At 33.4% G+C, this 11,906-nt stretch overlaps 1 protein-coding gene across 1 annotated transcript; it reads left to right on the top strand.

Moving 5' to 3' along the window:
* Nucleotides 1-6,214: 6,214 nt before the first annotated feature.
* LOC104097396 (persulfide dioxygenase ETHE1 homolog, mitochondrial-like) lies at nt 6,215-11,851 on the top strand. Its single transcript, XM_009603952.4, has 9 exons — nt 6,215-6,674; nt 7,176-7,304; nt 7,428-7,535; nt 8,627-8,761; nt 9,555-9,596; nt 9,726-9,785; nt 9,868-9,921; nt 11,394-11,418; nt 11,515-11,851. Exons 1-9 carry the CDS (start codon nt 6,438-6,440, stop codon nt 11,604-11,606), a joined length of 882 nt encoding a protein of 293 aa, XP_009602247.1. The 5' UTR covers nt 6,215-6,437; the 3' UTR covers nt 11,607-11,851.
* Nucleotides 11,852-11,906: the final 55 nt, after the last annotated feature.

The raw sequence follows: 11,906 nt of genomic DNA, 5'->3' as shown, positions 1-11,906 counted from the left end.
GCTTTATGCATTTCGATCGAATTGTCATTTTTATTTGTCCATCAGTTCAACTACATATTCCGAATTAATATGAGAATATTTTGAACAATGCAATTCTTTTAATCAACCCCCCCCCCCCCCCCCCCCACACACACAAAAAAAAAATCAAAATACACACAAAATCCAAATATTTATTTAAGGATTAACTGGGAAAGGGAGTTTGCGTGCTTTGCAGGATTTAAACCCGCATACTCTATAGATTAAGCATAAATATGTTACCCTAATGTTTCAAACTGACGAAAGCAGTAAATAAATTGGAAGATTATGACTAACATCACATTATTCATCATTTCTATTCGCCTTCACTTTGATTTTCTCCTAAATGAATAAGATACTATTTCCATTGAATTAAATGCGTCTAGTGTTAAACGATTCCCTTGCACAGTCATGGTTTAACTTCAAAATTCTTTTTGAATTAGAAATAGATACCTGGAAATGAATAAAATAATATTATTATGAAACCAAATTAAAATGAAGGTGAAAGAAATTAAAAAAATGGAGAAAATGAACTTTCCAAGTGAATCCCCTAGTATAGAGAGTAAAAAGTATTTTTCTTGTCAAACTTTAACTTGAGAATGTTATAACGCTATGAAATAAGAACATTCTGATCGACTCGATTGACTTATTCTAATTTGGCGAAAAGATGAAAAACACATGAGTTCATTGTTAATCTTCTAGTTCTCCTTTAAAAGGGATTGTGGCGGAAAAGTCCTAACCCCTCTACATGCATTGAGCGATAACAGCTCAAACGAAATAAATCATTTCTCATGAGAGCATAGAAAATTGATGGAAAAATTTGATCATAACAACAACAACAACCCAGTATAATCTCATTAGTGGGGTCTGGGGAGGATAGTGTGTACGCAGACCTTACCCCTACCCTGGGTAGAGAGGCTGTTTCTGATAGACCCTCTCCCTCCCTCCAAGAACTCCTCACCTTGCTCTTGGGGTGACTCGAACTCACAACCTCTTGGTTGGAAGTGGGGGGTGCTCACCATTAGAGCAGCCCACTCTTGTCAAATTTGATCATAAGTGACTAGAAAAGAGGCGGAAGAAATGTTTGCGAGGTCCTTGAGTCCAATGTCTGCCAGTGCCATGGCCCAAAATCTGGTAAGTCCACTTATAAAAGACCAACGACCTTTTGGAGTAAAAATAGCACGGACTAGCCAGATTTTGGGTTGGTAATTGAAAACTAGTCAGCATTTGCAAAGTTATTGAAAAATAATCATTATTTTGCTACAACACGGAAAGTTCCAGCATAATATATTGGAGATTGGAGCACCTGTGTATGAACTTCCAGCATATTATGTTGGACCAGTATATTATGCTGGAACTCCAGTATATTATGATGGAGTTCCAGTATAAATTATGGAGTTCCAGTATATTATGCTGGAAGTTCACATGTAAAAATTTTGAACTCCAGTATATTATGCTGGAATATTTTCCGAATTTTGAATATTGTTTTCGTTCAGATTTATCTTTACATAAAAATGGCTAAATTTCGATTACTTTTAAAACTGTGTCTATTTTTCAATTACCACTTATAAATCTGGTTATTTTTGAATTTAACCCCCTTTTGGATTTTGTTTGGCCTAGGTTGAGGGCAGCGGATTAGGGGAAAAGTGCACGGTTAGCCACTAATTAGAGATGTTTTTACTCTTTAGCCACCGTTTAAAATGTATTTACTTTTTAGCCAGTGCTTAATAATTTTTTACCCGTCCGGACAAAAATACCCCTGTGCTAATATTAAGGACATCATGTCCTTAACTTTATATATTCAGTGTAAATGTTAAGGACACGATGTCCTTAACTTCATGTGTGTAGTATAAATGTTAAGGACATGATGTCCTTAACTTGTATTTGCACTTTCTGTTGTTAAACTTTAGGACCACATGTCCTTAATTTCATATGTGTAGTATAAATATTAAGGACATGGTGTCCTTAACTTCATGTGTGCTGTGTAAATATTAAGGACATAGTGTCCTTAACTTTATGAGTGTTGTGTAAATATTAAGGACATGAGATCCTTAACTTCATAAATACTATGTAAATATTAAGGACAAAGTGTCTTGTATTTGCACATTTCGTTATTAAACTTTAGGAGATCATGTCCTTAACTTCATATGTTCAGTGTAAATGTTAAGGACACGGCGTCCTTAACTTCATGTGTGTAGTGTAAATGTTAAGGACATAATGTCCTTAACTTTTATTTGCACCTTCTGTTGTTAAACTTTAGGATCTCATGTCCTTAACCTCATATGTATAGTGTAAATGTTAAGGACATAGTGTCCTTAACTTTATGAGTGCAGTGTAAATATTAAGGACATAGTGTCCTTAACTTCATAAATACTGTATAAATATTAAGGACAAAGTGTCTTGTATTTTCACCTTCCATTGTTAAACTTTAGGACATCATGTCCTTAACTTCATATGTTCAGTGTAAATGTTAAGGACACGACGTCCTTAACTTCATGTGTGTAGTGTAAATGTTAAGGACATAATGTCCTTAACTTGTATTTGCACCTTCTGTTGTAAAACTTTAGGACCTCATGTCCTTAACTTCATATGTGTAGTGTAAATGTTAAGGACATAATGTCCTTAACTTCATGTGTGCAGTGTAAATGTTAAGGACATAATGTCCTTAACTTTATGAGTGCTGTGTAAATATTAAGGACATGATGTCCTTAACTTCATAAATACTATGTAAATATTAAGGACAAAGTATCTTGTATTTGCACATTCCGTTGTTAAACTTTAGGACATCATGTCCTTAACTTCAAATGTTCAGTGTAAATGTTAAGGACACGACGTCCTTAACTTCATGTGTGCAGTGTAAATGTTAAGGACATAATGTCTTTAACTTGTATTTGCACATTCTGTTGTTAAACTTTAGGACCTCATGTCCTTAACTTCATATGTGTAGTGTAAATGTTAAGGATATGGTGTCCTTAACTTCATGTGTGCAGTGTAAATGTTAAGGACATAGTGTCCTTAACTTTATGAGTGTTGTGTAAATATTAAGAACATGATGTCCTTAACTTCATAAATACTGTGTAAATATTAAGGGCAAAGTGTCTTGTATTTGCACATTCCGTTGTTAAACTTTAGGACATCATGTCCTTAACTTCATATGTTCAGTGTAAATGTTAAGAACACGACGTCCTTAACTTCATGTGTGCAGTATAAATATTAGGGAAATAATATCCTTAACTTGTATTTGCACCTTCTGTTGTTAAATTTTAGGATCTCATATCCTTAACTTTATGAGTGTTGCCTTAACTTGTATTTGTACCTTCTGTTGTTAAATTTTAGGATCTCATGTCCTTAACTTCATATGTATAGTGTAAATGTTAAGGACATAATGTCCTTAACTTTATGAGTGTTGTATAAATATTAAGGGCATGATGTCCTTAACTTCATATGTGTAGTGTAAATGTTAAGGACACGACGTCCTTAACTTCATGTGTGCAGTGTAAATGTTAAGGACACAATGTCCTTAATATTTACACAACACTCATGAAGAAAGGGTAACAATGTATTTTCGTATTAATTTTAATAGAGTAGTAACTATTTGTGCTCAGCATTAAAAATACTGGATAAAAATTAAATATCATATTAAAAAATGGTTATCGCAAGCCATATCTTCGCGGATTAGAGCATGTTAGTAAAAAGTTGGTTCAAAGAACCAGAAACTCCATTTGCTTAGGAAAACAAATGGATTATGCTCATCAAGACAACAAATATAAGCAACTTAATACTCTTATCCTGTTAAATATAGATTAAACTGTTTTAAGAACAATATATTAAACTGTTACGTTCCCAAGAAAAATCTTATCCTATAGAAGAACCACACTGAAAACAATTCTTTTTTAGGTTTATAAATTGCAATAAACACGTAATTTGCAAAGTGATGTTCCAGAAAGACCATTGGTCTGTACTCTGTATTAGTTTACCGATTTTATTTAAATACATAAGTACTCTATTTTATACCGTTATAGCAAGTTAATTATTTTTGTTAGGTATAAATTAATATTTTAATAGAAATTTTTACCTATCTATACTACATTATAAACTTATTTACCCCTCGTAGAACGGTTATTACATAATTACATTAGCATATACAATTTACCATTTATATACAAAGTAATATATTAGACTCCAATCTTACCCATTTTGGACTTCATTCTTCTCTATTTTTCTTTTTCGTGTAAATATTTCTCTCTCCATTCCTCTTTGTTTCGGTTTTTGCAAATGAACATGCTTGAAGCTTTGAAGAATAATGAAGAAAAATGATTCAATTGGTTAAAAGCCATAGAATACATACATGAAGCACCGATACATATGGATTACCATAACTTTTTTAGATGAATGACACAAGAAATTATCAGCAAGAGTGGCGTTTGGAACTAAACTGAAACTAATTGACAATGTAATTGAAACTAAACTGAAGCTAGTCGTGTATACTTTAGCTTAAACTCCATTGATAGCCATTAGAAAGCTTAGAAGGTTTGAATTCGAAAATCGAAATTTGCAATATTATTTTTTGTTTGGAATGGATATTATTGCAAATAATTGAGAATATCTTTTAGAGTTTATATCTCAATTTTGAGAGAATTTGGTAAAGATTGAGGTAGTTTTGGTTGGAATTTCAAATTGAAACTCAAAAAATAAGACATAAACAAATTGTATATACTTTGTATATCGAGTGTAGAAACGGTATACACAATATCTACAACTTACATAATTGTATACAAGTTGTATATAAATTATATGTAAATTATAGTTTTTGACCAGATTTTGTACAAAATATTTGTATGTAAGTTTTTGATAAATTGTAGATTTTGACCGGATGGTATATATTTTGTATAAAACTTTAGTTACTTTCTGTAAATATGAAAACTTAGACAAACCGGGTAAATAAGTTTAAAATCTAGTATATATCTATACTATATTAAAAGCACGAAGCCCCTTAACAAAATATCGTTCGCCTTATTTACCCTTCGTAAGTGTATTCTACTTTGGATAAAATTATAATTATAAACTCTAATAAATTTTTCCTCTGGAATAAAAATAAAAATTACCGTTTGTTCCCGTATGTAACATTTGTTACATACGGCTTTTTCTTTATTTAGGTTTAGGTCTCACTTTAAGTTTAGAATTCTTTTACCAAATATTTACTTAGTTATGTCTTTTAGTTGCTTAGGTTTAGGATACGCTTTAGGATCCTTTATCAAAATTTTCTTATGCTACAGATCTTTTGTAACAGCTTTGTTTTGGTCTTAATTATTGTATGTAGCTTTATTTTGTTAACAACTTTTATTTTCGTTATAATTATTGTACATATCGTACAATTGATCATTGGATGAAGTTCTCAAAATTGTGGGTTTAGATACGGCGGTAACGACATCTCTAGAGGTAAAATTTGTTTGTATTTGAGGTAAACGTATTAATCTTCAGTGTGTTTTTGAAGTTAAGTAATAATAATGGTTCATGTATTCTTGAAAGACTATTACAAATTGAAGATTTGTGTTTTTTGTTTATAATTTTTCATATATTATCATCATTTTAGTGACTTATTTACATATTTTGTACAAGTTGTTTAGACTTTAGATCATTGCATTCCGTAACAAAAAAAAAGGGTTAGGCATTCTAACTCATGATATAAATTCAAATTTTATTAATTCAAGATTATTTTGCCTTATGTTTTATAATTAAAATTACTAATTGTTGTGCTAGCTCAAGTTGCTCATATTTTCTAACTATTTTGATTGATTTTATTATAGACATTACATGATCTAAAAATTATGTTACTTAGAGAATAAATATTAACAATTGGCGCCCCAAGATTTTCGGTTCAAGTAAATAACTCTACTAATTAAGAAAAGCTGAAAATAAACTATACAGAGATAATGGACACTTGCAGTGTGATCACAAACTCCTTAAGGTAAAAATAAATAAATGATTTTCTTTACTTTTTGTTCAAGAACTTAAACACATTATTTAATAATACACATAATTGTTAAAATAAATATATACTTATTGATATAGGATACACGCGCCAAATATGAAAAAGTCCCAAAAATTTCATGCAAATTTGGGAGCCACAGTTAGGCTTGAAGCCCAAGTTAATTGGGTTTCATACTTCATTAACAGTGTTTAGAGCATAGATTAGGCTGCAAGCTTGCATTTGGTGAAGGCGAATGGGAAGCCGAGAATATGTTAAGATACTTCGATGACATTGTTCTTGTAAAAGACGGAAACCCCAAAGCCAATAATCATTTGAGATGCGTGCAAATCAATCAACCACCCAACAACCTTAAAAAAGTGGGGAAAAAACTTGAGCTTCTGTGTTACGCATCTTGCAGTTTGAACGTTGATATAATCGGCAACAACAAAAGATGATGCTGAGATTCCGATGTTGTCGCTTTTTTATAGTGTCACCTTTTGATACCCCTTTAATTCACTCCTTCAAAGCCAAACCCCATTGGGCTTCTTCTCTCATTCGCGCTCAAATGGGTTCATATTCAACGACGTCGTCTTGTCCTAAACTGGTGTTCCGTCAGCTCTTTGAGAAAGAATCATCTACATATACTTACCTTCTTGCTGATGCTTTGCACCCCCAAAAACCCGCTCTGGTAATCTTTTTTGCTCAATCAATTGCAATTATACTGTTTCTCTCTAATTAGCTAACGAATTTTATGCCATGCTTAAATGTTGTACTATTTATATTTCATGCCTTGTTAAGTTTAGTTTAGTCATACTAACATTTGAAGCTGCTTTTCTGGTCAATATCTGGAATAGACCCAAACTCTGACGAAAAGATTGTACCCTTTTTGTCCTCCTCTGAAATGCAAGGCCACTGGGGTCGTGCAGTATTGAATTGATAAGTTAAACAAGAAAATAGTGAAGGTAGTGCAGCTTATTTATAAACATTTTAAATGTTTTGCTAGGGTGAAATAAAGTCAATTATAGCATAAAATCCACTATGCTGCATCCTTTCCTTTTGTTTCTGTCTACAATTATATAACTCATGATTTTTCGAAGTTGAACTTTTAATTAACACTGCCTCGTCTTGTAAGTTAAATGAACTACCATTGTGTTTAAAAATTTGACTGATATAAGTAATCCAACTGCAGCTGATTGACCCAGTGGACAAAACAGCGGATCGTGATCTTGCACTTATTAAAGAACTGGGTTTGACGCTTATATATGCTATAAACACACATGTGCATGCCGATCATGTCACTGGCTCTGGCTTGATCAAGGTTGGGCTTCATCTTCTTGAATTTGGTAACTGATTAGTTTATTTGTAAATGATTATTTGCTTGGTACTTTTTTTCATTCCCCTGTCGAGTTATGAAGCTTCATTATGATATTCAATCTCGCAGACGAAGCTCCCTGGTGTGAAGTCAATCATTTCCAAAGCAAGCAATGCAAAAGCTGATCTCTTTGTTGAATCTGGTGACAAAATCCACTTCGGTGATATTTTTCTGGAGGTATGTAAACATCAAAAATCATTTAACTTTTGATTTTTCCAAATGGTTTAGAGGTAGAAAAGTTATAATGGTATGGTTCTAATACATATCCTTTTGCAAGGAAAAGTTAGCTCATCGCTAGGAAAATCACCATGTTCCAAATGTCTGAACACTCGTGCTATCTTTGGGGCTGCGCCTAGAAGGTTTTTAAACAACTCGCAAATTCATGACTATTGCTAACCTTTGCTGATTATGCTCTAGTCATCTGTAATCCTGGAGAAAAGTGATTTTATTTTGAGATAAGATGAATTGTTTTAATATTCCTCCTTATTGTGGGCCTAGTCGCCATCACAATTTTGAATATAGAATGAACTTGAACTTTTTTAATGTAGTTACTTCATAGGCACTTGGTTTGTTGGTAAGTTTTATTTGAAAAGCATCAGTGCTTTAAATGCTAATTCTGTGAAAATTAAGTGTCTGAATTGTGGTTCCCCTTCATTCCAATGATATATGTACCAACTGTATGACTGCTGCGTTTGGAAATCTTTCTGAGAAGGGAAATTGGAATTTTGGTGGGTAATTATTTCAATTCATTGATGAAGATGTTGGGATGTCTATGTTTAACATCATGAGTGCAACATGGAATTCGAGCATCTTGGCAGATACAATTGCTTTAACATTCATTTGCATTTCACAGTAGATAATTAGGATGCCCAGTTTCAACTCTTGGTACAAATCTGTTTGCAAGAAATGTTCATAATCTTATCAGTTGACTCCTGTTTGGTCTTTAATCACTGATATGCTTCGCTTAGTGAAATGTCATCTTAGTAAGATGTCAATAATACAATTAATACACCCCCTTAGAACTTTCTTCAACTGCATTCTTTTCTAGCTCATCTCAGCGTGTAACTGTCGGATCTCCCTCTTTAAGTATGAACTATCACTATCTCCTTTTCCCCATCTCTGTGCTAGTCATCTCCGACCAAGTAAAAGTGTATAAAGGGAATAAACGCCAAGTAATCAACTAAGCTAGGCTGTGGTGCAAGCATTGTAGCTGGAAGTTACCTGTAGCGTTTGAGATGTATTCTAATGCAATAGTGCTGTCATTGCAGGTTCGTGCAACTCCTGGTCATACACTAGGCTGTGTAACCTATGTTACGGGAAATGGACCCAATCAACCTCATCCAAGGGTGGCCTTTACTGGTGATGCCCTTTTGATACGTGGATGTGGAAGGACAGACTTTCAGGTACACCCTCTCTATGCAGTATGCCATGCTTTTTTCTGACTTTTACTGGACCTTTGAGTAAAGGGAAAAGCTTGATGGTGTGTACAGCTCATTTTATTTCTCTGATAAATGCTAAGATTTAACAATGCAGTTAGATAGATCAAGAATATTCTTTAGCAACAGGGATTGGCCAGAAAAGAAAGGAGAAGAAAATTATAGGAAAATGTCAAATGTCTGTTGATAACGTCATATTTGGTCTTGATAATATCCTTACATGAGCTTTTGGGACAGAGAAAGGTACAATCCAAGATATTATTATTCTTATCTTGGATGCCTTCAGTTCATGATACTGAATTGGAGCAAATTATTTCAGATGCAAATTCGCTCGCTCTATAATTGACTATGGTCCACATAAACTTTTCTCTTTTTTCTTCTAAATAATTTTTCTTGTATATTGCCAAAGTAATATGGGACTAAGATGATCCTAAATGGAGGATCATATAGCTGAACTTAACTTGCTTGGGATTGAGGATTTGTGTTTTTTACTTATTGTATATTGCCAAAGTACAATTTAATTGACCAAACAGTTTTAAGTCTTCTACAGATTGCAATGTAGTGGTTGTTACTGTTGTTAACAGTATTAAGTCTTAATGCATCTAGTTTTACCTTACTTTGCTTCTCATCTTGTTTATGTTTAAGGAATATTATTGTGTTGCAGACCTAGAGGTCTTTAATTGCTTGGGTTAGAGGTGACATTGGAAAATGAAGTTTTCTGGCTTTTTAATATTGGTACTTTCTTCTTACTTTATGACAGGGTGGAAGTTCAGACAAATTGTATGATTCAGTTCATTCACAGGCAAGGACATGAAAACTATTCTGTTTTTGTAACTTGAAAAAAGAAACAAAAGTATTATGATGCTTAATGTTCTCTTCTTTTTATTTTTGTACCTTTTCTTTCTGATTCATCATCGGTTTCTGAGAACAGATTTTCACATTGCCCAAAGACACGTTGGTATATCCTGCTCATGACTACAAAGGGTTCACCGTAAGGATACATCATTTACTTTTCACTATTTTTTATTTGCATATTTCTGGTGCTTGTTTACAAGTGTATATTTCATTTTCAGGTCAGTACAGTGGGAGAGGAGATGCAATACAATCCACGTCTATCAAAAGATAAGGTACTTCCTATCCTTTATCAAAGAAAGAAAAGAAAAGAAGAAGATAAGGTACTTCCAAGCAAGAAATTTTTACCCTAGTTTCAAGATTGGGTTAAGTTGAGCTCTTTATAGTTAAGAAGTGGAAATAGTTGCTGAATCTACATCCATCTGTAGTTGAAAACTCTAGAAAGGAAAAGTTTCGTGGGGGGATTTTAATTTTTAAGACACTTCAAAACTTATATCAATTTTTAAGATAAAAGTGTTAAGAATGGGGTAGAAGGGACACTTTTGTGATTAGTGTCAATGACATAATTTTTAAAAATCCCAAAGTTTTCTTATTTACAAAAATGTCCCTCTCCTCCTCCATCCCTATTCCTCCTCCTACTCCTCCCCTCCCCCTCCTCCTCCACCTCCTCCCGCCACTCCTCCTCCTCCCCTTGCTCTTCCATCTCGCAACGCTCCTCTCTATCCTCCCCTTGCTCCTCCATCTCGCAACGCTCCTCTCTATCCCCGCCACTCCTAATCCCCAAACATTTAGGAAGATGTTTCAAATATCTAGAGAAATGTTTCAAACATATACTGAAATGTTTCAAAACATCTGCACATATGTTTCAAACATCTGTGGAGATGTTTGAAATATATGTAGAAAAAAGATCAAACATCAAAAAGAAAGAAGTAGAAGAAACATCCCGGGGGTGTTTCAAACATTTAGGGAGATGTTTGAAACATCCCGGGGGTGTTTTGCATAATACTCATTTATGGGAATGTCTCAAAATATCTCGAGGGTATTTTGCAGAATAATCACTTTGTAAAATTTCATATTTTTCTCTTTCTCTCGTATATTTTAAACCACTAGAAGAAAAAGAAAAAATGAAAAAAGAAGAAGAAGATGAAAATGAGATGAAGAGGGAAAGAAGAAAAAGATGAAAATGAGATGAAGAGGGAAAGAAGAAAAAGACAAGCAAGAAATGAAGAAGAAGAAGATGACATAGACGAACCAGAAGCAACAATGAAAGGTGAAGAGAAAGAAGAAAGTAAGGAAGAAGAATGAGAGAATGAGGAAGAGAAAGAAGAAAGAAAGAGAAGAAGTAAAGAGGAGAAAGAAGAGGGAAATGAAAATTTGAAATAATTTGAATGGGTATGGTTTTTTAAAAATTTTGAAAATTTTAATATTTACCCACAACTTTTGTTATTTTTAATCTGACCCCCGAACCCCTTTAATTACACATTACACAAGACTTCAAAAGTCTTTTTTTACCTCATTCTTCTAGTTTCGTGTGTTTGGCTAATAGTAATCCCAGGGAATACACTTGACCATAGTGTTATTTGTTTCCCCTTATTTGGTGGAGGGATCGAGTTTACTTCATTTGTGTAATTGCAAAACTCTGTTCCACCAAGTTTCACATATAAGCTGAAAGAATTTGTTGCTGCTTTATCTTTTCCTTTTGAAACTAGTTAAGTACTCATATTTTTTGTGAAACTTTTCTTTACAGGAAACATTCAAAAACATTATGCAAAGTGAGTAAGCCATTCTACCTCTCCCTTGTTATTTTTTCTCCTTATTTCCCTTTCACTTTTATACTTACTTGCTGATGATAGCATCTTTTATAACAGATTTGAGTTTGTCATATCCAAAAATGATGGACGTTGCAGTACCAGCTAACATGGTTTGCGGATTGCAAGAGACAAAATCTGAAGCATGCTAGTTTGTTTGATTCTCTAATCAACGCCATGAATGTAAATGGGGAAGCAGGGGCTACACGTCTAAAGTGAAAAGTTGAATAAGATATACCAATATAGTATCGAGAAACTATGTTGTTTTAACCGATATGAATCTTGATTATATGTTATACAGCCATTAGCTACATGAGTCTTGAGTATATGTATGGAACTTGATTTGTGAGGTTACTGATGGGAGTAATGAAAGTAAAATTATCTGCTGTTGCTGTAATATTTGAATTATGGTGGCAAAACGGATCCAGGTTTATGAATGAAAGAGATGTACA

The sequence above is a fragment of the Nicotiana tomentosiformis genome, chromosome 7, assembly GCF_000390325.3.
Source record: "Nicotiana tomentosiformis chromosome 7, ASM39032v3, whole genome shotgun sequence".
NCBI classification, from domain to species: domain Eukaryota; kingdom Viridiplantae; phylum Streptophyta; class Magnoliopsida; order Solanales; family Solanaceae; genus Nicotiana; species Nicotiana tomentosiformis.
The sequence above is the reverse complement of the archived record's forward strand: the minus strand, read 5'-3'. Positions and strand labels throughout refer to the sequence as shown.

Bases quoted from the DNA above. Each gene is read 5' to 3' on its own strand.
- LOC104097396 (XM_009603952.4), top strand. From the start codon at position 6,438: ATGATGCTGAGATTCCGATGTTGTCGCTTTTTTATAGTGTCACCTTTT. The intron at 8,762-9,554 runs GTACACCCTCTC...ACTTTATGACAG, and splicing joins GTGGAAGGACAGACTTTCAG to GGTGGAAGTTCAGACAAATT. The intron at 11,419-11,514 runs GTGAGTAAGCCA...CTTTTATAACAG, and splicing joins ATTCAAAAACATTATGCAAA to ATTTGAGTTTGTCATATCCA.